Raw genomic sequence first — 25,831 nt, forward strand, 5'->3', positions numbered from 1 at the left:
CAATTAGTTAATTATTTAAAGGGACTGACGAAAACATGGGCGAAATATTTTAATAGTTGAATTAAGGTAAAATGAGTTGAATCATGTGTCATGCTTATAAAACCTTTATGTATTTGCGAAACTAAAACTGTTGAGCAAAGGAAAATATTCTCGCCCATGGGCCAAACCTTTTTCTCCCCCATGGGCCAAATATTTCAATATCGCTATAAAATAGTTGAATTAAGTTAAAATGAGTTAAATTTTGTGTCATGATACTTGAATGACTACATTTAATGTATTTGCGAAACAAAAACATGAGTTTTAAGTAAAGGAACATATTCTCGCCCATGGGCCTGCCCATGGGCCAAACCTTTTTCTCCCCCATGGGCCAAATATTTCAATATCGCTATAAAATAGTTGAATTAATTTTGTGTCATGATACTTGAATAAATACATTTAATGTATTTGCGAAACAAAAACATGAGTTTTAAGTAAAGGAACATATTCTCGCCCATGGGCCAAACCTTTTTCTCCCCCATAGGCAAAATATTTCAATATCGCTATAAAATAGTTGAATTAAGTTAAAATGAGTTAAATTTTGTGTCATGATACTTGAATGACTACATTTAATGTATTTGTGAAACAAAAACATGAGTTTTGAGTAAAGGAACATATTCTCGCCCATGGGCCAGTCTTCGCCCATGGGCAGGCCCATGGGCGAGATAGTGTAAATATTGAGTTTTTTAACAATTTTTTTTCATTTTTTCTTCCTTGGTATGTTCCCATGAAAACAGCATGTTCAATTTTGTAAATACCTTTGACCGAGAGTCGGCAAAGACCGATTCGTTCTGGACTTTTGGGTTTCCAGAATTAAAATGGGACGTGTTATGTTGTAATGGCAGGTATCACAATAATTACCCTTGACATAACAATATCCACAGACAATTTTCATCCCTGGATAAATGATTGCAAAACCCCTGTGGAACAAAGCCTTTAGAGGGTAAAAACAGCTACATCCACCCCTATCCAGGAACAACAGCGAGAACATCCCTACCCAGGAACAACAGCGAGAACATCCCTACCCAGGAACAACAGCTAGAACATCCCTACCCAGAAACAACAGCTGGAACATCCCTACCCAGAAACAACAGCTGGAACATCCCTACCCAGAAACAACAGCTGGAACATCCCTACCCAGGAACAACAGCTAGAACATCCCTACCCAGAAACAACAGCTGGAACATCCCTACCCAGGAACAACAGCTGGAACATCCCTACCCAGGAACAACAGCTGGAACATCCCTACCTAGAAACAACAGCTAGAACATCCCTACCCAGAAACACCAGCGAGAACATCCCTACCCAGGAACAACAGCTAGAACATCCCTACCCAGAAACAACAGCTGGAACATCCCTATCCAGGAACAACAACGAGAACATCCCTACCCAGGAACAACAGCTAGAACATCCCTACCTAGAAACAACAGCGAGAACATCCCTACCCAGGAACAACAGCTAGAACATCCCTACCCAGAAACAGCTGGAACATCCCTACCCAGGAACAACAGCGAGAACATCCCTACCCAGGAACAACAGCTAGAACATCCCTACCTAGAAACAACAGCGAGAACATCCCTACCCAGGAACAACAGCTAGAACATCCCTACCCAGAAACAACAGCTGGAACATCCCTACCCAGGAACAACAGCTAGAACATCCCTACCCAGAAACAACAGCTGGAACATCCCTACCCAGGAACAACAGCTAGAACATCCCTACCCAGAAACAACAGCTGGAACATCCCTATCCAGGAACAACAGCTAGAACATCCCTACCCAGAAACAACAGCTGGAACATCCCTACCCAGAAAGAACAGCAAGAAAATCCCTACCCAGAAACAACAGTGAGAACTGTCCTACCCAGGAAACAACAGTGAGAACCATCCTACCCAGAAACAGCAGTGAGAACATCCCTACCCAGAAACAACAGCTGGAACATCCCTATCCAGGAACAACAGCGAGAACATCCCTACCCAGGAACAACAGCTAGAACATCCCTACCCAGAAACAACAGCTGGAATATCCCTACCTAGAAACAACAGCTGGAACATCCCTATCCAGGAACAACAGCGAGAACATCCCTACCCAGGAACAACAGCTAGAACATCCCTACCTAGAAACAACAGCGAGAACATCCCTACCCAGGAACAACAGCTAGAACATCCCTACCCAGAAACAACAGCTGGAACATCCCTACCCAGGAACAACAGCGAGAACATCCCTACCCAGGAACAACAGCTACAACATCCTTACCTAGAAACAACAGCGAGAACATCCCTACCCAGGAACAACAGCTAGAACATCCCTACCCAGAAACAACAGCTGGAACATCCCTACCCAGGAACAACAGCTAGAACATCCCTACCCAGAAACAACAGCAAGAAAATCCCTACCCAGAAACAACAGTGAGAACTGTCCTACCCAGGAAACAACAGTGAGAACCATCCTACCCAGAAACAGCAGTGAGAACATCCCTACCCAGAAACAACAGCTGGAACATCCCTACCCAGAAACAGCAGTGAGAGCCATCCAACCCAGAAACAACAGTGAGAACCATCCTACCCAGAAACAGCAGTGAGAACCATCCAACCCAGAAACAACAGTGAGAACCATCCTACCCAGAAACAGCAGTGAGAACCATCCAACCCAGAAACAACAGTGAGAACCATCCTACCCAGAAACAGCAGTGAGAACATCCCTACCCAGAAACAACAGCTGGAACATCCCTACCCAGAAACAGCAGTGAGAACCATCCAACCCAGAAACAACAGTGAGAACCATCCTACCCAGAAACAGCCGTGAGAACATCCCTACCCAGAAACAACAGCTGGAACATCCCTACCTAGAAACAACAGCTAGAACATCCCTACCCAGAAACACCAGCGAGAACATCCGTACCCAGGAACAACAGCTAGAACATCCCTACCCAGAAACAACAGCTGGAACATCCCTATCCAGGAACAACAGCAAGAACATCCCTACCCAGGAACAACAGCTAGAACATCCCTACCCAGAAACAACAGCTGGAATATCCCTACCTAGAAACAACAGCTGGAACATCCCTATCCAGGAACAACAGCGAGAACATCCCTACCCAGGAACAACAGCTAGAACATCCCTACCTAGAAACAACAGCCAGAACATCCCTACCCAGGAACAACAGCTAGAACATCCCTACCCAGAAACAACAGCTGGAACATCCCTACCCAGGAACAACAGCCAGAACATCCCTACCCAGGAACAACAGCTAGAACATCCCTACCCAGAAACAACAGCTGGAACATCCCTACCCAGGAACAACAGCTGGAACATCCCTACCGAGGAACAACAGCTAGAACATCCCTACCCAGAAACAACAGCTGGAACATCCCTACCCAGGAACAACAGCTAGAACATCCCTACCCAGAAACAACAGCTGGAACATCCCTATCCAGGAACAACAGCTAGAACATCCCTACCCAGAAACAACAGCTGGAACATCCCTACCCAGAAAGAACAGCAAGAAAATCCCTACCCAGAAACAACAGTGAGAACTGTCCTACCCAGGAAACAACAGTGAGAACCATCCTACCCAGAAACAGCAGTGAGAACATCCCTACCCAGAAACAACAGCTGGAACATCCCTACCCAGAAACAGCAGTGAGAACCATCCTACCCAGAAACAACAGTGAGAACCATCCTACCCAGAAACAGCAGTGAGAACCATCCAACCCAGAAACAACAGTGAGAACCATCCTACCCAGAAACAGCAGTGAGAACATCCCTACCCAGAAACAACAGCTGGAACATCCCTACCCAGAAACAGCAGTGAGAACCATCCAACCCAGAAACAACAGTGAGAACCATCCAACCCAGAAACAACAGTGAGAACCATCCTACCCAGAAACAGCAGTGAGAACATCCCTACCCAGAAACAACAGCTGGAACATCCCTACCCAGAAACAACAGTGAGAACCATCCTACCCAGAAACAGCAGTGAGAACCATCCAACCCAGAAACAGCAGTGAGAACATCCCTACCCAGAAACAACAGCTGGAACATCCCTACCCAGAAACAACAGTGAGAACCATCCTACCCAGAAACAATAGTGTGAACCATCCTACCAAGAAACAGCAGTGAGAACAATCCAACCCAGAAACAGCAGTGAGAACCATCCACATCAGAAACAGCAGTGAGAACATCCCTACCCAGAAACAACAGTGAGAACCATCCTACCCAGAAACAGCAGTGAGAACCATTGTACCGAGAAACAACAGTGAGAACCATCCAACCCAGAAACAACAGTGAGAACCATCCTACCCAGGAAACAATAGTGAGAACCATCCTACCCAGAAACAACAGCTGGAACATCCCTACCCAGAAACAGCAGTGAGAACCATCCTACCCAGAAACAGCAGTGAGAACCATCCAACCCAGAAACAACAGTGAGAACCTTCCTACCATGAAACAATAGTGAGAACCATCCAACCCCAAAACAGCAGTGAAAACATCCCTACCCAGAAACAGCAGTGAGAACCATCCTACCCAGAAACAGCAGTGAGAACCATCCAACCCAGAAACAACAGTGAGAACCATCCTACCCAGAAACAGCAGTGAGGACATCCGTACCCAGAAACAACAGTGAGAACATCCCTACCCAGAAACAACAGTGAGAACCATCCTACCAAGAAACAACAGTGAGAACATCCTACCCAGAAACAACTGTGAGAACCACCCTACCTAGGAACAACAGTGAGCACCATCCCTACCCAGGAACAACAGTGAGAACCATCCTAACCAGAAACAACAGCTAGAACCATCCTACCCAGGAACATCAGCTAGAACCATCCTACCCAGAAACAACAGTGAGAACCATCCCTATCCAGAAACAACCAAGAACATCCCTATCCAGAAACAACAGTGAGAATATCCCTACCCAGAAACAACAGTGAGAACATCCCTACCCAGAAACAACAGTGAGAACCATCCTACCCAGAAACAACAGCTAGAACCATCCTACCCAGGAACAACAAAGAACATCCCTACCCAGGAACAACAGTGAGAACCATCCTACCAGCAGTGAGAACATCCCTACCCAGGAACATCAGCTAGAACCATCCTACCTAGGAACAACAGTGAGCACTATCCCTACCTGGAAACAAGATGTTAACTGGTGAAAGGTTAAGTTACAGCACTGTCACTCCACAGAATCAAAACATCATCATAATTGATTATTCCAAGTACCAAGTTTAATCTGTGTATGTATGTGTGGAATCCAGGTTTGAATAGGTCCACAGTAACTGATGGAGATCTAAGAGGCACAATACAACAACACACATTCTCGCAGTAAGACAAGGGAATAAAGGATCTAGTGTATAAATTTATTTGAAACATTATACATGCCAACTGAGGCAGAACATATATAACGTACAGCTGTCAAAAAGCGAAGCATCTTCTGTGCCACCGAGCCACAACTACACACAGCCAGGATTCAGATGACACGTACAACATGGGTTGTTTCATTAACATTTGGAGGAAATAGAAGTATACAAATATGGTTTCAATCATGGAAACAAGACACTGTCTCCAGTTCCAGAAGCATGTGACATATACTGACCATTCACCTTCTTCAGGCTCACTGTGACAGCCACATTATCTATATAACAAGGAACATAGGAATCAAGCATACAAAAACATGATGTCAAAATTCATTCCTAGGGTAAGGGGAATAGGATGTTTCCCTGCAGCTCACAACAGCACTCACTGTGACCCATTTCACCCGTTCCGGGAACTTGCCATAATGACATCTCAACATATCATGTGTCTGGCCACCACACAGCAGCTCGTAGTCCCAGCATGCAGAGCAGTAATAGACACAGCAGCTCATAGTCCCAGCATGCAGAGCAGTAATAGACACAGCAGCTCGTAGTCCCAGCATGCAGAGCAGTAATAGACACAGCAGCTCATAGTCCCAGCATGCAGAGCAGTAATAGACACAGCAGCTCATAGTCCCAGCATGCAGAGCAGTAATAGACACAGCAGCTCGTAGTCCCAGCATGCAGAGCAGTACCAGACACAGCAGCTCATAGTCCCAGCATGCAGAGCAGTAATAGACACAGCAGCTCGTAGTCCCAGCATGCAGAGCAGTAATAGACACAGCAGCTCGTAGTCCCAGCATGCAGAGCAGTACCAGACACAGCAGCTCATAGTTCCAGCATGCAGAGCAGTAATAGACACAGCAGCTCGTAGTCCCAGCATGCAGAGCAGTACCAGACACAGCAGCTCGTAGTCCCAGCATGCAGAGCAGTAATATACACAGCAGCTCATAGTTCCAGCATGCAGAGCAGTAATAGACACAGCAGCTCATAGTTCCAGCATGCAGAGCAGTAATAGACACAGCAGCTCATAGTTCCAGCATGCAGAGCAGTAATAGACACAGCAGCTCGTAGCCCAAGTATGCAGAGCAGTAATAGACACAGCAGCTCGTAGCCCAAGTATGGAGTGCAGAACCAGACACAGCAGCTCATAGTCCCAGCATGCAGAGCAGTACCAAAGACCTCAGCTCGTAGTCCCAGCATGCAGAGCAGTACCAGACACAGCAGCTCGTAGTCCCAGCATGCAGAGCAGTAACAGAGACAGCAGCTCATAGTCTCAGCATGCAGAGCACTACCAGACACCACACAGCAGTTTGTAGTCCCAGCATGCAGAGCAGTAACAGAGACAGCAGCTCGTAGTCCCAGCATGCAGAGCAGTAACAGAGACAGCAGCTCATAGTCTCAGCATGCAGAGCAGTACCAGACACCACACAGCAGTTTGTAGTCCCAGCATGCAGAGCAGTAACAGAGACAGCAGTTTGTAGTCCCAGCATGCAGAGCAGTACCAGACACAGCAGCTCGTAGTCCCAGCATGCAGAGCAGTAACAGAGACAGCAGCTCATAGTCTCAGCATGCAGAGCAGTACCAGACACCACACAGCAGCTCATAGTCCTAGCATGCAGAGCAGTACCAGACACAGCAGCTCATAGTCTCAGCATGCAGAGCAGTACCAGACACCGCACGGAAGCTCATAGTCCTAGCATGCAGAGCAGTACCAGACACAGCAGCTCATAGTCCTAGCATGCAGAGCAGTAACAGAGACAGCAGCTCATAGTCTCAGCATGCAGAACACTACCAGACACCACACAGCAGTTTGTAGTCCCAGCATGCAGAGCAGTAACAGAGACAGCAGCTCGTAGTCCCAGCATGCAGAGCAGTAACAGAGACAGCAGCTCGTAGTCCCAGCATGCAGAGCAGTAACAGAGACAGCAGCTCGTAGTCCCAGCATGCAGAGCAGAACCAGACACCACACAGCAGCTCATAGTCCCAGCATGCAGAGCAGTAACAGAGACAGCAGCTCGTAGTCCCAGCATGCAGAGCAGTAACAGAGACAGCAGCTCATAGTCCCAGCATGCAGAGCAGTAACAGAGACAGCAGCTCATAGTCTCAGCATGCAGAGCAGTACCAGACACCACACAGCAGTTTGTAGTCTCAGCATGCAGGGCAGAAACAGAGACAGCAGCTCATAGTCTCAGCATGCAGAGCAGTAACAGAGACTGCAGTTTGTAGTCCCAGCATGCAGAGCAGTACCAGACACCACACAGCAGCTCATAGTCCTAGCATGCACAGCAGTACCAGACACAGCAGCTCGTAGTCCCAGCATGCAGAGCAGTACCAGACACCGCACGGCAGCTCTTGTCCCAGCATGCAGGGCGGTAACAGAGACAGCAGGTCATAGTCTCAGCATGCAGAGCACTACCAGACACCACACAGCAGCTCATAGTTCCAGCATGCAGAGCAGTAACAGACACAGCAGCTCGTAGTCTCAGCATGCAGAGCAGTACCAGAGACCGCAGCTCAGTCTCAGCATGCAGAGCACTACCAGACACCACACAGCAGCTCATAGTTCCAGCATGCAGAGCAGTAACAGACACAGCAGCTCGTAGTCTCAGCATGCAGAGCAGTACCAGAGACCGCAGCTCAGTCTCAGCATGCAGAGCAGTACCAGACACCACACAGCAGCTCGTAGTTCCAGCATGCAGAGCAGTACCAGACACAGCAGCTCGTAATTCCAGCATGCAGAGCAGTACCAGACACAGCAGCTCATAGTCTCAGCATGCAGAGCACTACCAGACACCACACAGCAGCTCGTAGTTCCAGCATGCAGAGCAGTACCAGACACAGCAGCTCGTAGTTCCAGCATGCAGAGCAGTACCAGACACAGCAGCTCATAGTCTCAGCATGCAGAGCAGTACCAGACACAGCAGTGCGTAGTCCCAGCATGCAGAGCAGTAAAAGAGACAACAGCTCGTAGTTCCAGCATGCAGAGCAGTAACAGACACAGCAGCTCATAGTCCCAGCATGCAGAGCAGTACCAGACACCGCACGGCAGCTCGTAGTCCCAGCATGCAGAGCAGTACCAGACACAGCAGTGCGTAGTCCCAGCATGCAGAGCAGTAACAGAGACAACAGCTCGTAGTCCCAGCATGCAGAGCAGTACCGATATGAGGTTTTCTCACATAACATGAAATGATAAAAATACAAATTGCTAGTTGAATTACAAACTGCATCACTCCATCTGAAATGGGTCAACTTAAGGACTATATAGAGTTGCATCAGGGACATAGTAGTCATTTCAAAAAGCATTATAAAATGCAGAAATGAACCACATATTTGTCAGAAATCTGATAGTGATAAACGTAAGACCAAGATGGAACACTTAAAAATATGGCCATAAACAATACAGAATTTACTTGATGGAATGCACATTCTTGTACTCCTCCACCATGTCCACAGGGCACTGAGATGGGTGGGTTTATATGACTGAGTGTATATGTGGCTGGACACATGGCTTTAGTTGTCCTAAGACGGGGGCTATGTGCAAAGGACACACTAACAGGAGCACACATAAAAACTCACATCATCATAAAGAAAATGTTGTGGGAATAAAACATGACACATGAGCTACAAGGAATTGGCCATCATCACTGCTCAATCAAGTTATGGCCTTTACAAGGTTTAACTACATTATTTGATAACTGACCATGATTTTAACTGACTGCACAATCAGCCGTATGGGAGTAAGAGCAGTACGACTTGTAACACCCTCCACTTCCACATGCCTGGTTCAACACAACTAGTTGCAACAAAACATAAATAATGTCACGTAGAGACAGGAGAACGTACATGATAATGCTGATGCACACACAAAAGTCTATCAAGGTCAACAGCAAATTGTCAAACATAACAAAACAAGATAGTAAATCTAGATTGAGCTGAGTGCATTACATTAACACAGACCTGGTAACAAATACATATGTAATTTCAGTACTGAGTAACACCTAGCCCACATGTACACTCCCCTCGTGGGCTCATGGGCCATGTAGCATTGAGCACCAGTATCCTACAACTACATAAACGGAAATCAGGGCTTGTCTGTGCACTGAAGGAGGAGGTAATTCTGATTCATAATCTGGGCTTAGGAGTTCAAACCAGAAGGTGTAGTGAGGATGTAGCTAGTGTGTCTTCTACCAGGCCAAGTCTAGCAGCTGTTGAATGAGTGTTTAACTTGTATGTTACAAATGGAAAATTCTACCAGTACACTTCCTGACACACGTCCATGATGTCAACTGCCTGTTTCTGACAATGCTGTCAACAGAGGTATACATTATAATGAATGAGCGTAATCGAAGGTTTGAGGTAGTCTATTGTGGATAACAGTCATTTTTCTAAACAAAATATACTGACAATTACTGACACGGTGACAGATTGGAAACAACAGACTTGTTATTGACTGCCAGACAGGAATCAAATAAGATCCCATGAAATGAACAGAAGGCAGATGAACCTAGCTCCCTAAGGTAGACAACTCACCCAGGCCAACGATCCTCGAGCTCTCCTCTCTACCCTGATACCCAAATTATTTTTTTAAATTCAGTGAGATTTAATCACATTAAAATACACACAAGATTCAATTTTGGAAATCTCCCCTTTGAATGACCATGGACACTACAGACATGTAGATATTACGCGGCTCTGTGGGACATTGACCATTGCTCAGGACTATCAACCAGTGTTTTTAAAAGGGGCTTCCTTGCAGGAAGTGTTGGTAATAATCAGCGAAAATAATATTTATTCACTTCCACTTGTCTTAGAATGACAAATTATTTGTCAGGCTATAGTTAAGGAATCAATTCTATAAATTCATGTTTTTGTATATTACAAATGAATAGAAATATACAGAGAATATTTCAAAACTGTATTCAAAATGTGGACACCAGTCAATGTTGCTAGGGCTTGGCACATTCATCAATCCTGATCACACAGTAATGCCCACAATTATATATACACTACCAAACTGTCTTGGTGTAAATAGCATCACGGACCAGAGATTATACACCATTCTTATGATATCATGGCTAGGCCAGACTTTGTCTTTTTGGTTTTCATTGTTTTGGCCCAAAATTGCAGGTCAGATAGGTCCACATTGTTTTGTTTTTACATTACAATTTCAAACACTTAGTTTATTTTCTCTAAGGGGCTTATTAAGAGGGGAGGGGGCATAGGGACTTGTCTTAGTTTGTTGTGATTTAAATATTGTAATATAAATTTCAACAAGCTTTAAAAATAGTATTTCATTAATTAATGTATACAGACAGCAAACATTCATTAAAGGAGCATTTTTTTAACATATTACTTATTTCTGGTTCATGGAATAAAAACTCGACTGAAATATCATTTACATGTAAAAAGAATTCACATTTTATTTTTTGGAGAGAAAAAGTCAACTTAAACTTACTACAGTGGTACAGCTAAGATCACTTTGCTGGATGAGGTGCTAAACCCTGTTCCTCAATTTGCACCCTATTCCTTCACAGAACTGTTACAGCACCATCAGTGTTTCTGCCAGACAATCATTAGCAGCTTTGTTTGGATTACTGAATTGTAGAATTTGACACTCAAACCCTCCTTAACAACACCAACTCTGTCTACACACCCAGGACAAACTTAGAAGGGACATAGGAAACCAGTGTTACGAAATCAATACCACATATCGCTAACAGTTACTGACCCCTCCCCTGATCACCAAAACATGACATGTCTAGATTGGAAGGATTAGAAATAAAATACTGATAAATTATAGTGAAATTTGAATAAGAGGCCTTTAACAGAAACAAGTTTTCCTATCATTGAGTACTTTATGGCAGGACCATGGTAACAATGCACACAGAAGAGAATATGTTATGGATCCACTCCAAATACAAGGATCCTCTTGTCCTCTGACATGTGGCTCCACCCTGCACCTCAGAGCTGGCAGGTGACAATCCGGCAGTCCATGGAGGCCTGGTGCATGATATGGCACATTATGTTGGCCTTCATTCATGATATGCATCATACCACAGTTGCCCCGATTTCTTCAGGGACCTGGAACAGATGGGATGAAGATCAACACTCTCAAATCATCAACTACAAACGGGCATCAGATCAACACTTCCATCAGCAAAAACAGACAGGGAGCGGATCAACACTCTCCTGTCATCAACTACAGACAGTGAGGAGATCAACACTCTCCTGTCATCAACTACAGACAGGGAGCAGATCAACACTCTCCTGTCATCAACTACAGACAGGGAGCAGATCAACACTCTCCTGTCATCAACTACAGACAGGGAGCAGATCAACACTCTCTTGTCATCAACTACAGACAGTGAGGAGATAAACACTCTCCTGTCATCAGCTACAGACTGGGAGGAGATTAACACTCTCCTTTCATCAACTACAGACTGGGAGCAGATTAACACTCTCCTGTCATCAACTACAGACAGGGAGCAGATTAACGCTCTCCTGTCATCAACTACAGACATGGAGCAGATTAACACTCTCCTGTCATCAACTACAGACTGGGAGCAGATCAACACTGTCCTGTCATCAACTACAGACTGGGAGCAGATCAACACTCTCCTGTCATCAACTACAGACAGGGAGCAGATCAACACTCTCCTGTCATCAACTACAGACTGGGAGCAGATCAACACTCTCCTGTCTTCAACTACAGACTGGGAGCAGATCAACACTCTCCTGTCATCAACTACAGACTGGGAGCAGATCAACACTCTCCTGTCATCAACTACAGACAGTGAGGAGATAAACACTCTCCTGTCATCAACTACAGACTGGGAGGAGATTAACACTCTCCTGTCATCAACTACAGACTGGGAGCAGATCAACACTCTCCTGTCATCAACTACAGACAGGGAGCAGATCAACACTCTCCTGTCATCAACTACAGACAGTGAGAAGATAAACACTCTCCTGTCATCAACTACAGACTGGGAGCAGATCAACACTCTCCTGTCATCAACTACAGACAGTGAGGAGATCAACACTCTCCTGTCATCAACTACAGACAGTGAGCAGATCAACACTCTCCTGTCATCAACTACAGACAGGGAGCAGATTAACACTGTCCTGTCATCAACTACAGACAGGGAGCAGATCAACACTCTCCTGTCATCAACTACAGACAGGGAGCAGATCAACACTCTCCTGTCATCAACTACAGACAGTGAGCAGATCAACACTCTCCTGTCATCAACTACAGACAGGGAGCAGATCAACACTCTCCTGTCATCAACTACAGACAGGGAGCAGATCAACACTCTCCTGTCATCAAGTACAGACTGGGGGCAGATCAACACTCTCCTGTCATCAACTACAGACAGTGAGGAGATCAACACTCTCCTGTCATCAACTACAGACTGGGAGCAGATCAACACTCTCCTGTCATCAACTACAGACTGGGAGCAGATCAACACTGTCCTGTCATCAACTACAGACTGGGAGCAGATCAACACTCTCCTGTCATCAACTACAGACAGGGAGCAGATCAACACTCTCCTGTCATCAACTACAGACTGGGAGCAGATCAACACTCTCCTGTCATCAACTACAGACTGGGAGCAGATGAACACTCTCCTGTCATCAACTACAGACTGGGAGCAGATCAACACTCTCCTGTCATCAACTACAGACAGTGAGGAGATAAACACTCTCCTGTCATCAACTACAGACTGGGAGGAGATTAACACTCTCCTGTCATCAACTACAGACAGGGAGCAGATCAACACTCTCCTGTCATCAACTACAGACAGGGAGCAGATCAACACTCTCCTGTCATCAACTACAGACAGGGAGCAGATTAACACTCTCCTGTCATCAACTACAGACTGGGAGCAGATGAACACTCTCCTGTCATCAACTACAGACAGTGAGGAGATCAACACTCTCCTGTCATCAACTACAGACAGGGAGCAGATCAACACTCTCCTGTCATCAACTACAGACAGGGAGCAGATTAACACTGTCCTGTCATCAACTACAGACAGGGAGCAGATCAACACTCTCCTGTCATCAACTACAGACAGGGAGCAGATCAACACTCTCCTGTCATCAACTACAGACAGGGAGCAGATTAACACTCTCCTGTCATCAACTACAGACAGGGAGCAGATTAACACTCTCCTGTCATCAACTACAGACTGGGAGCAGATCAACACTCTCCTGTCATCAACTACAGACAGTGAGGAGATCAACACTCTCCTGTCATCAACTACAGACAGGGAGCAGATCAACACTCTCCTGTCATCAACTACAGACAGGGAGCAGATCAACACTCTCCTGTCATCAACTACAGACAGTGAGCAGATCAACACTCTCCTGTCATCAACTACAGACAGGGAGCAGATCAACACTCTCCTGTCATCAACTACAGACAGGGAGCAGATCAACACTCTCCTGTCATCAAGTACAGACTGGGAGGAGATCAACATTTAACTCCCTGGCAAAGTTGTCCCAGTGAAAGCCTGACACTGTCCAAACTGTATGGGACATGACAAGCACTGTAACACTGGAGACACAAATCAAGAGGTTCTTGTACTTGTGAGTAGCAGACAGAAGAAACTCACCAGTATATGTCTGCAAACGATCTGTATAGTGTTTTGCATCTGTATGTGACACCATGTTTCTTGCATAGTGACTTGACGAGGGGCATCACCTTGGCGTAGTTGTGGCGAGGCATCGTGGGAAATAGGCTGAAACATACGCAACGCAGCTACAGATTCAGGACAGTCTAAACATCCCGTCACAAATACATATATGATATCAAAATAAATTTAATTGGTAGGTTTCTTGGCACAATAAAGCCATGGAATAATGACTGTATCCTTTGGGAGTCATTTACGGATAAATATGCAAATAAAAAAGTCAGATAGGTACAGCTTTCAGTGTTTACAAACAAGCTTGGCAAAGCAATGTTGGCAAGACGCTAGCGGGATCCGTTCCCAGTTTCTATGTCTGTGCTTGATCAGGGTCTTATAGAATTTAAAACAGTTGGATTTAGACGAGATATTTTAGCTATTATCTTTTTACTGTGTGGGACCTATGACTGCATTTGTAACATCATGACATGCCTGGCAGACTCTAAAGTCGCTTCCCTTTCGCAAAGGGCAATGACTCTAGTGGGCAGACCAATGATATGTAGAGCAACTTAGTAAAATTTAAATATTTCATACATTTGTATACTTATCCTGCATTACTCTTTTATGCATTTACTGCTGTTTTTTAAAAGAAAGACGAAGCTGGGAGAGGTCTAGCTGCAGAAAAAGTTGTTCCAACCAGTGCCCTCACAGAGCTGCCACGTGACACGGAAGTGGGTATGAGAGCACATTACTGCTTTATAACGTAACATCTGAAGACTTCATGGGGAGGACGCACTGCAACAGTAGGGCACTGAGACAAAGTAATGCAGGACAGGTATACAAATGTAAATATATTTAGGTTTTACTAATTTTTTAAATTTGTCCTGCATTACTCCTTCATGCATCTTTATCAGACAGTACAGCAGTGGGCATGCCTTCAGATGTGGTCCAAAATTATTCCTTGTTGAGGCCAAAGTAACCAAGTCCAGATAAACAGCCCCCATGAGCTCCATGTTCAAAACGGACGCAGGAAACGTCTAAGGTGTGTAGTTTGCTGCCGTAGACAGGGCCAAAAGAACAATCTTGGCAGATGTATGTTGAGTGACATGTTCCAGGGCTTTCAGAGGTGTTTTGTCTCTCGCTAAATGTATACTCAAGAATGATTATCAATGATTGCCTATTAAACAAGGATGAACTAGACCAGGGTTGGAGTTTCTTCAACGCAATGGATATCCAAGGCATCAGTTGGTGGTAATGTCCGCCGATAACGAGGTGCCTTAAAGGATGGAGTGAGTGAGAGCTTCACGAAGTCCTCATTGAGTGCAAGGTGAGAACTGTTAGCAGTGCATCTGGAGGGATGGATGTCAATCCAACCAGATTGTCCATGTCTGGTCCCATAGACGGTGCTACAGAAGCCAATCTATCTGCAATCCAATCTGCAACTTGATTTATCCCGAGATATGTGTCCAAGTCCGGCAAGGGAGGATCACCGTCAGGAACGAAAGCTCCATCAGAGGAGTCCGAGTGGTAATCACGCTCCTTCCTATGGATGGTAGAACGGCTGCGCAAACAGCAACGTGTCAGGGATGACGTAGAGCTGCGCTGGGAGGAGCCAGGAGAGGCTGAACCACATCACAATCTAGTATGAGTAGAAGGGTAGGATCTCCATCAACAAGAGGTGCCAAGGGCGCAGTTGGAGAAGGTGCCGGCAGTGCTGCTGACAAGTTCATGACAGGAAAAATCGGCAAAGCAGCAGGAACTGTAACTTGAGCCAGAGAGCTGAGAGGAGCCGGGACTGTGGCAGTGGCAGAAAGTGTCAGTTAAGCAGGAGGTGCCCCAGGTACCATGGACTGTCTAAACCAGTTAGGATCCACAAAGGAGGCTGGCAGAACATGCTGTGGCGCTGGTTGATGAGGCATCTAATGCCGGGTAGTCCAGGGAAGGGTCAATAGCCAGATGGCGCCGCAGTCGTGGATGACGTGACCAGCAGTTGAGGTGACATCATCTGCGGTGTCGTAGTAGAAACAGAGGTCGAAGATGAGGGGGTGGTAAACTGCGACTCAGAGGTAGAACAGGTTATCATCAACTGCCGAGGTAGATGTGAGAGCCGTGATGTTTGACATCATAAGGTGTCTGTGGGCGCGCTGAGTTTCGTCGCTTCCTTGCAGCTCTCAAGAAGAGAGAGAAGTCCTCCTCAGACAGGGGGCTGCAGAAGCAACACTGCAATGAGGTCGAACAGGGCTCCATGCAATCAGGACACAGAGGGTGAGGAACCCAGCCAGACTTGCTTCCATGACAAACAATACGAGGCATAAATCTGTATGAGGTATAAGTCCTATTTACAAACGTGTAAATACACAACAGGAAATGCAAGGTAATTTACAACTCAAAAACTCATTGGTTTATGGGAGAGAAAATAAGTGTAAACACTTAAAATCACACAGATAGGAAATAAAATAGATATAGATAGGAAATAAAAGTTACTGAATTTCCAATACATCACAAAAGAATTTTCATCACAAAACACGAAAGCTGTGAATTTAAAATAGGGGAATGGAACAACAATATGCCGTATTTACCGTGACTGAGAGCCACAAACTAGAGAAAATATAGTACAAATTATATAGGGATAAGACCAAAGAGGCGCAAACCATAAACAATAGCAAGAGAAAACGGTGAATTAATAAGAGCAACGGATGCTGGAAAACTGCAGAGGCTTTAATCTCAAAACACGTCTGTCTGTGTTGACTGACAAAGCAAAAAATACTGTTAAGTGGCATTAAACCCAACTCACTCACTCACTCACTCACTCACTCACTCAGATGTGGGAAAAAATTGAGTTTGTCACCATTATGACGTCAAGGCTTGGGTAGTTACGAGACTAGTTGTGTGTGAAATTAGCAGTGAAGAGGACGTCGGTTCAAAATCTGAAAGTTTTAGTTAGTGTGACTGAAGCCAAAATACAGGATTTATGGCAGAGATGTAATAGAGGTAGAAGTTTCGTAAGAACTAAAAGGTTTCAGGTGGAACCATATTGACCATTGTCCCCTCTGACTGGCTAATCACTGACCTTGTCATGTAACACATAAATTATACTGGAAAACTTGCAATGTTTAGATACTGTTTGTGAGAGATGGAAATACTTTTTTCAATGAAATATGATAAAGAGGTAATCACACGTGTGTGTTTTGAGATGGTAAATATCCTATATTTGGAATAAACACTATGTACTTAAAATCACCTCCTCCACAACATCCCCCCCCACACACACACACAACAACAACAACAACAACAACAACAACAACAACAACAACAACAACAACAATAATAATATGATAGTGTAACAAAACAGCTGCACATGCTGTATGTGCATGAAAATATTAAGTGTGCAGTCTGTACCGATTTATTCTTGCTTGTACTCTGAGAGGTGGTATTTTCATAAACTTCACAAATATGTATGATTCTTTTCATAAAATTGTATAGAATTCCTTTCAGACATAACGCAAACTATTTCTTATTTAATAATAGTCATCCTGAAGTCATCTTTGTCCATGTAGATACATGATATTCCTCCCTGTTGACACATGATATTCCTCCCTGTAGACACATGATATTCCTCCCTGTTGACACATGATATTCCTCCCTGTTGACACATGATATTCCTCCCTGTAGACACATGATATTCCTCCCTGTTGACACATGATATTCCTCCCTGTTGACACATGATAATCCTCCCTGTAGACACATGATATTCCTCCATGTAGACACATGATATTCCTCCCTGTTGACACATGATATTCCTCCCTGTAGACACATGATATTCCTCCCTGTTGACACATGATATTCCACCCTGTAGACACATGATATTCCTCCCTGTAGACACATGATATTCCTCCCTGTTGACACATGATATTCCTCCCTGTAGACACATGATATTCCTCCCTGTAGACACATGATATTCCTCCATGTAGACACATGATATTCCTCCCTGTAGACACATGATATTCCTCCCTGTTGACACATGATATTCCTCCCTGTAGACACATGATATTCCTCCCTGTAGACACATGATATTCCTCCCTGCACTACAACATCATGTAGGAGGGATCTAACGCCAGCCTTTTGGGGGGAGTGTTACAGGGAAAACTTTGGTCCATATGCAGGCAAAACACTTAAGTCAAAATGCACTGTAGAGGATTTTTTAAAGTTTTATTTGGATTGGTAGGTGATAAAATTAGTTGAGTCCATGTAAATATAATGAATCTAACATCTGACTGGTAATGACAATTTATCATTGGAAATAATTCTGTTTTAGTCATATAAAAATCCCTTGTTTTGTTTTTTTAAATTTACACAAACTTTACAAACGGCGGTATAAAAAATACCTTGTCATTCTGATATATATTTTTTCAGAATTTTTTATTTTCAAAGTCGGCTTGTCCATAAACCCAGCAAAAATAATGCAAGGCCTGACAGGATGAATATAGAAGACTGTTGTTACGGTTGTGATAGGACAATTAACACAAGGCCTAACACAATGAATCTAGAAGACTGTTGTAATGGTTGTGATGGGACAATTAACACAAGGCCTAACATGATGAATATAGAAGACTGTTGTCATGGTTGTGATGGGACAATTAACACAAGGCCTAACACAATGAATCTAGAAGACTGTGGTAATGGTTGTGATGGGACAATTAACACAAGGCCTGACATGATGTTTATAGAAGACTGTTGTCATGGTTGTGATGGGACACTTAACACAAGGCCTGACATGATGAATATAGAAGACTCTTGTCATGGTTGTGATGGGACACTTAACACAAGGCCTGACATGATGAATATAGAAGACTGTTGTCATGGTTGTGATGGGACAATTAACACAAGGCCTAACATGATGAATCTAGAAGACTGTTGTAATGGTTGTGATGGGACAATTAACACAAGGCCTAACATGATGAATATAGAAGACTGTTGTCATGGTTGTGATAGGACAATTAACACAAGGCCTAACACAATGAATCTAGAAGACTGTTGTAATGGTTGTGATGGGGCAATTAACACAAGGCCTGACATGATGTTTATAGAAGACTGTTGTCATGGTTGTGATGGGACAATTAACACAAGGCCTGACACAATGAATATAGAAGACTGTTGTCATGGTTGTGATGGGACACTTAACACAAGGCCTGACATGATGAATATAGAAGACTGTTGTCATGGTTGTGATGGGACACGTAACACAAGGCCTAACATGATGAATCTAGAAAACTGTTGTAATGGCTGTGATGGGACAATTAACACAAGGCCTAACATGATGAATATAGAAGACTGTTGTCATGGTTGTGATAGGACAATTAACACAAGGCCTAACACAATGAATCTAGAAGACTGTGATAATGGTTGTGATGGGACAATTAACACAAGGCCTGAAATGATGAATATAGAAGACTGTTGTCATGGTTGTGATGGGACACTTAACACAAGCCCTAACATGATGAATATAGAAGACTGTTGTAATGGTTGTGATGGGACACTAAACACAAGGCCTGACATGATGAATATAGAAGACTGTTGTCATGGTTGTGATGGGACACTTAACACAAGGCCTGACATGATGAATATAGAAGACTGTTGTCATGGTTGTGATAGGACAATTAACACAAGGCCTAACACAATGAATCTAGAAGACTGTTGTAATGGTTGTGATGGGACAATTAACACAAGGCCTGACATGATGTTTATAGAAGACTGTTGTCATGGTTGTGATGGAACACTTAACACAAGGCCTGACATGATGAATATTGAAGACTGTTGTCATGGTTGTGATGGGACACTTAACACAAGGCCTGACATGATGAATATAGAAGACTGTTGTCATGGTTGTGATGGGACACTTTACACAAGGCCTGACATGATGAATATAGAAGACTGTTGTAATGGTTGTGATAGGACAATTAACACAAGGCCTAACATGATGAATAGAGAAGACTGTTGTCATGGTTGTGATGGGACAATTAACACAAGGCCTAACATGATGAATATAGAAGACTGTTGTCATGGTTGTGATAGGACAATTAACACAAGGCCTAACACAATGAATCTAGAAGACTGTTGTAATGGTTGTGATGGGACAATTAACACAAGGCCTGACATGATGTTTATAGAAGACTGTTGTCATGGTTGTGATGGGACACTTAACACAAGGCCTGACATGATGAATATAGAAGACTGTTGTCATGGTTGTGATGGGACACTTAACACAAGGCCTGACATGATGAATATAGAAGACTGTTGTCATGGTTGTGATGGGACACTTAACACAAGGCCTAACATGATGAATCTAGAAGACTGATGTAATGGCTGTGATGGGACAATTAACACAAGGCCTGACATGATGTTTATAGAAGACTGTTGTCATGGTTGTGATGGAACACTTAACACAAGGCCTGACATGATGAATATTGAAGACTGTTGTCATGGTTGTGATGGGACACTTAACACAAGGCCTAACATGATGAATCTAGAAGACTGATGTAATGGCTGTGATGGGACAATTAACACAAGGCCTGACATGATGTTTATAGAAGACTGTTGTCATGGTTGTGATGGAACACTTAACACAAGGCCTGACATGATGAATATTGAAGACTGTTGTCATGGTTGTGATGGGACACTTAACACAAGGCCTGACATGATGAATATAGAAGACTGTTGTCATGGTTGTGATGGGACACTTAACACAAGGCCTAACATGATGAATCTAGAAGACTGATGTAATGGCTGTGATGGGACAATTAACACAAGGCCTAACATGATGAATATAGAAGACTGTTGTCATGGTTGTGATAGGACAATTAACACAAGGCCTAACACAATGAATCTAGAAGACTGTGGTAATGGTTGTGATGGGACAATTAACACAAGGCCTGAAATGATGAATATAGAAGACTGTTGTCATGGTTGTGATGGGACACTTAACACAAGGCCTGACATGATGAATATAGAAGACTGTTGTCATGGTTGTGATGGGACAATTAACACAAGGCCTAACATGATGAATATAGAAGACTGTTGTCATGGTTGTGATAGGACAATTAACACAAGGCCTAACACAATGAATCTAGAAGACTGTTGTAATGGTTGTGATGGGACAATTAACACAAGGCCTGACATGATGTTTATAGAAGACTGTTGTCATGGTTGTGATGGGACACTTAACACAAGGCCTGACATGATGAATATAGAAGACTGTTGTCATGGTTGTGATAGGACAATTAACACAAGGACTAACACAATGATTCTAGAAGACTGTTGTAATGGTTGTGATGGGACAATTAACACAAGGCCTGACATGATGAATATAGAAGACTGTTGTAATGGTTGTGATGGGACACTTAACACAAGGCCTAACATGATGAATATAGAAGACTGTTGTAATGGTTGTGATGGGACAGTTAACACAAGGCCTAACATGATGAATATAGAAGACTGTTGTAATGGTTGTGATGACTTAACACAAGGCCTAACATGATGAATATAGAAGACTGTTGTCATGGTTGTGATGGGACACTTAACACAAGGCCTAACATGATGAATATTGAAGACTGTTGTCATGGTTGTGATGGGACACTTAACACAAGCCCTAACATGATGAATATAGAAGACTGTTGTTACAGTTGTGATAGGACAGTTAACACAAGGCCTGACATGATGAATATAGAAGACTGTTGTCATGGTTGTGATGGGACACTTAACACAAGCCCTAACATGATGAATATAGAAGACTGTTGTTACGGTTGTGATAGGACAGTTAACACAAGGCCTGACATGATGAATATAGAAGACTGTTGTAATGGTTGTGATGGGACACTTAACACAAGGCCTGACATGATGAATATAGAAGACTGTTGTCATGGTTGTGATGGGACACTTAACACAAGGCCTGACATGATGAATATAGAAGACTGTTGTGATGGTTGTGATGGGACACTTAACACAAGGCCTAACATGATGAATATAGAAGACTGTTGTAATGGTTGTGATGGGACACTTAACACAAGGCCTGACAGGATGAATATAGAAGACTGTTGTAATGGTTGTGATGGGACACTTAACACAAGGCCTGACTTGATGAATATAGAAGACTGTTTTAATGGTTGTGATGGGACACTTAAGACAAGGCCTGACATGGTGAATATAGAAGACTGTTGTAATGGTTGTAATGGGACACTTAAGACAAGGCCTGACATGATGAATATAGAAGACTGTTTTAATGGTTGTGATGGGACACTTAACACAAGGCCTGACAGGATGAATATAGAAGACTGTTGTAATGGTTGTGATGGGACACTTAAGACAAGGCCTGACATGATGAATATAGAAGACTGTTTTAATGGTTGTGATGGGACACTTAACACAAGGCCTGACTTGATGAATATAGAAGACTGTTGTAATGGTTGTGATGGGACACTTAAGACAAGGCCTGACATGATGAATATAGAAGACTGTTTTAATGGTTGTGATGGGACACTTAAGACAAGGCCTGACTTGATGAATATAGAAGACTGTTGTAATGGTTGTGATGGGACACTTAACACAAGGCCTGACAGGATGAATATAGAAGACTGTCGTAATGGTTGTGATGGGACAAGCTACTCACTGGTGCTCTATCTGGTAGTTGAGATGGCCAGTGAACCAGTCGTTGAAGGTGCTGGGCTCTGCGTTGCTTGTGGTGGCCAGCTGCAGGTGCACCCAGTCCAGCTTCTTGTCGTGCTCCACCTCGTTGGGTAGATGACTCATCTGTGTGACCCACACAAACCAGTGGCTCTCCACCATCCTGCCAACACAGGCAACAGTACATGACACAGGTCTAGGGCAAATTAGTAGCCACAGGAATTGTCAACAACCAGGAGTTTTACTTCCTACTTACAGGCATGTTCCACTGATTTGATTATTAGCATAATGGTTCATAGCAAAGCAGTCATCATTGCAGTGGTAAATAATCAAAGATGAAGTAAGTCATCTATTGTTTATGACAAAAGCTTTTATGAGACGTTTCAACAATTGTCTGATAGTTAGAAATATAGAATCACCTATTCATCTATTATCTGCCCCTAATGAAATAAATCCATCACTGGGATTTAAAGATGCAGTGACTTGAGATCATGTTCTCTTCTCATAGTTGGTAGACTATTCCCTAAATGTAAGACAGCAGCTAGCCTGATCCATGATGGGAGGTGTGGGAAGTGCTCAGTTCCCCATGCTTTCACAAGACTAAAGTGAGGATCACGTGATCCCTGTCACAGGTCTCGATGAAGCAGAGTTATCTGCTCTCACCATTAGTCATTGGAACTAATCAAAACTTCCTCTGGATGTTGTAGACACAAGTGAAATTTGACATAAAAGTTTTCATCAAGTCAACTGCAAATAATAAACAAAATGTCCAGCTGTGTCTAAACATTCAAAACAAATCATCTCATTGATGTGAGTTTGAAAGAGTTACGTGGCTGTCCACCTTTAGAGCCAAATAATTTCAACTAAATCAACCAACGGTTACCAACGGTCCTGTATACCCATTCACTGCAGACATTGGTAACATTGTGAACTAGAACAGCTAACATTCACTGCAGACATTGTGAACTAGAACAGATAACATTCACTGCAGATATTGTGAACTAGAACAAATAACATTCACTGCAGACATTTTGAACATTGTGAACAAGAACAGATAACATTCACTGCAGGCATTGTGAACATTGTGAACTAGAACAGCTAACATTCACTGCAGATATTGTGAACTAGAACAGATAACTTTCACTGCAGACATTGTGAACTGGAACAAATAACTTTCACTGCAGACATTGTGAACAAGAACAGCTTACATTCACTGCAGATATTGTGAACTAGAACAGATAACATTCACTGCAGATATTGTGAACATTGTGAACTAGAACAGATAACATTCACTGCAGACATTGTGAACATTGTGAACTAGAACAGATAACATTCACTGCAGATATTGTGAACATTGTGAACTAGAACAGATAACATTCACTGCAGACATTGTGAACATTGTGAACTAGAACAGATAACATTCACTGCAGATATTGTGAACATTGTGAACTAGAACAGATAACATTCACTGCAGACATTGTGAACATTGCAGAACATACCTGACGAGCATGTAGAACCAGAAGGTCCCCCAGTGTCCCAGCAAGGGTGAGTACACCCACGACAGCTTCATGAAGAACAATGTGGTCCACATCAAGTCCTGCACAACAACATTTCCACTTAGTGATCACCCTAGTTAGTGAACATGCTCACCACATCCCTCTCAGTGAACACAATCACCACAATCCCATTCAGTGAACATACTCACCACAATTCCACTCGCTGAACACAATCACTACATCCCCTGTCAGTGAACACTCACCATAACCCCATTCAGTGAACACAATCACCACATACCCAGTTAGTGAACACAATTATCACATTTCCAGTCAGTGAGCACAATCACCACATCCCCAGTCAGTGAGCACAATCACCACATACCCAGTTAGTGAACACAATCACCACATCCCCAGTCAGTGAACACAATCACCACATCCCCATTCAGTGAACACAATCACCATATACCCACTCAGTGAACACAATCACCACATACCAAGTCAGTGAACACAATCACCACATACCCAGTTAGTGAACACAATTATCACATTTCCAGTCAGTGAGCACAATCACCACATCCCCATTCAGTGAACACAATCACCATATACCTTGTCAGTGAACACTATCACCACATCCCCAGTCAGTGAGCACAATCACCACATACCCAGTTAGTGAACACAATTATCACATTTCAAGTCAGTGAGCACAATCACCACATCCCCAGTCAGTGAACACAATCACCACATACCCACTCAGTGAACACAATTATCACATTTCCAGTCAGTGAGCACAATCACCACATCCCCACTCAGTGAACACAATCACCATATACCCAGTCAGTGAACACAATCACCACATCCCCAGTCAGTGAACACAATCACCATATCCCCACTCTGTGAACACAATCACCACATCCCCACTCAGTGAACACAATCACCATATACCCACTCTGTGAACACAATCACCACATCCCCACTCTGTGAACACAATCACCAGATCCACTCTCTGTGAACACAATCACCACATCCCCATTCAGTGAACACAATCACCACATCCCCACTCTGTGAACACAATCACCAGATCCACACTCAGTGAACACTATCACCAAAATTCCACTCGGTGAACACAATTATCACATTTCCAGTCAGTGAACACAATCATCACATCCCCACTCAGTGAACACAATCACCACATCCCCACTCTGTGAACAAAATCACCAGATCCACACTCAGTGAACACAATCACCATATGATAATCCCAGTCATTGAACACAATTGCCATAATCCCAGTCATTGAACAGAACTGCAACAATCCCAGTCAGTGAACACAATCGCCACATCCACACTCAGTGAACACAATCATCATATACCCACTCAGTGAACACAATCATCACATAACCACTCAGTGAACACAATCACCACATCCCCACTCAGTGAACACAATCATCACACCCCCACTCAGTGAACACAATTACCACATCCCCACTCAGTGAACACAATCATCACATTTCCAGTTAGTGAACACAATCACCACATCTCCTCAGTGAACACAATCATCACATTTCCAGTTAGTGATGGGACATGTGACTGGAAACTGGTTTGATTTTTCATGAATGTATCCGACATTTCCCAGA

At 43.6% G+C, this 25,831-nt stretch overlaps 2 protein-coding genes across 3 annotated transcripts in view; one reads left to right on the top strand and one right to left on the bottom strand.

Moving 5' to 3' along the window:
• The first annotated feature begins 941 nt into the window (after positions 1-941).
• On the top strand, positions 942-3,429 carry LOC125372252. Its single transcript, XM_048381542.1, has 2 exons — positions 942-979; positions 2,829-3,429. Exons 1-2 carry the CDS (start codon positions 942-944, stop codon positions 3,427-3,429), a joined length of 639 nt encoding a protein of 212 aa, XP_048237499.1.
• Positions 3,430-5,384: 1,955 nt separating this feature from the next.
• Positions 5,385-25,831, bottom strand: part of LOC124123564 (fatty acid desaturase 2-like) — a 34,678-nt gene continuing 14,231 nt past the window's right edge. For both annotated transcript variants that reach the window (XM_046486762.2, XM_046486761.2), the window contains 4 exons: positions 24,204-24,301; positions 22,691-22,867; positions 14,017-14,142; positions 5,385-11,476 (listed from right to left, as the gene is read on the bottom strand). In XM_046486762.2, coding sequence (XP_046342718.1) covers positions 11,428-11,476; positions 14,017-14,142; positions 22,691-22,867; positions 24,204-24,301 — 450 coding nt within the window. In that variant the 3' untranslated portion in view covers positions 5,385-11,427. The remainder of the gene's footprint in view (positions 11,477-14,016; positions 14,143-22,690; positions 22,868-24,203; positions 24,302-25,831) is intronic.

This window comes from Haliotis rufescens, unplaced genomic scaffold, assembly GCF_023055435.1.
Source record: "Haliotis rufescens isolate VD_foot unplaced genomic scaffold, xgHalRufe1.0.p SCAF_4, whole genome shotgun sequence".
NCBI lineage: Eukaryota > Metazoa > Mollusca > Gastropoda > Lepetellida > Haliotidae > Haliotis > Haliotis rufescens.

What these genes read in the sequence shown, in the direction of transcription:
- LOC125372252 (XM_048381542.1), top strand. Translation starts at nt 942, where the DNA reads ATGATTGCAAAACCCCTGTGGAACAAAGCCTTTAGAGG. An exon ending in TGGAACAAAGCCTTTAGAGG is followed by an intron (nt 980 to 2,828) that starts GTAAAAACAGCT and finishes CATCCTACCCAG; the next exon opens with AAACAGCCGTGAGAACATCC.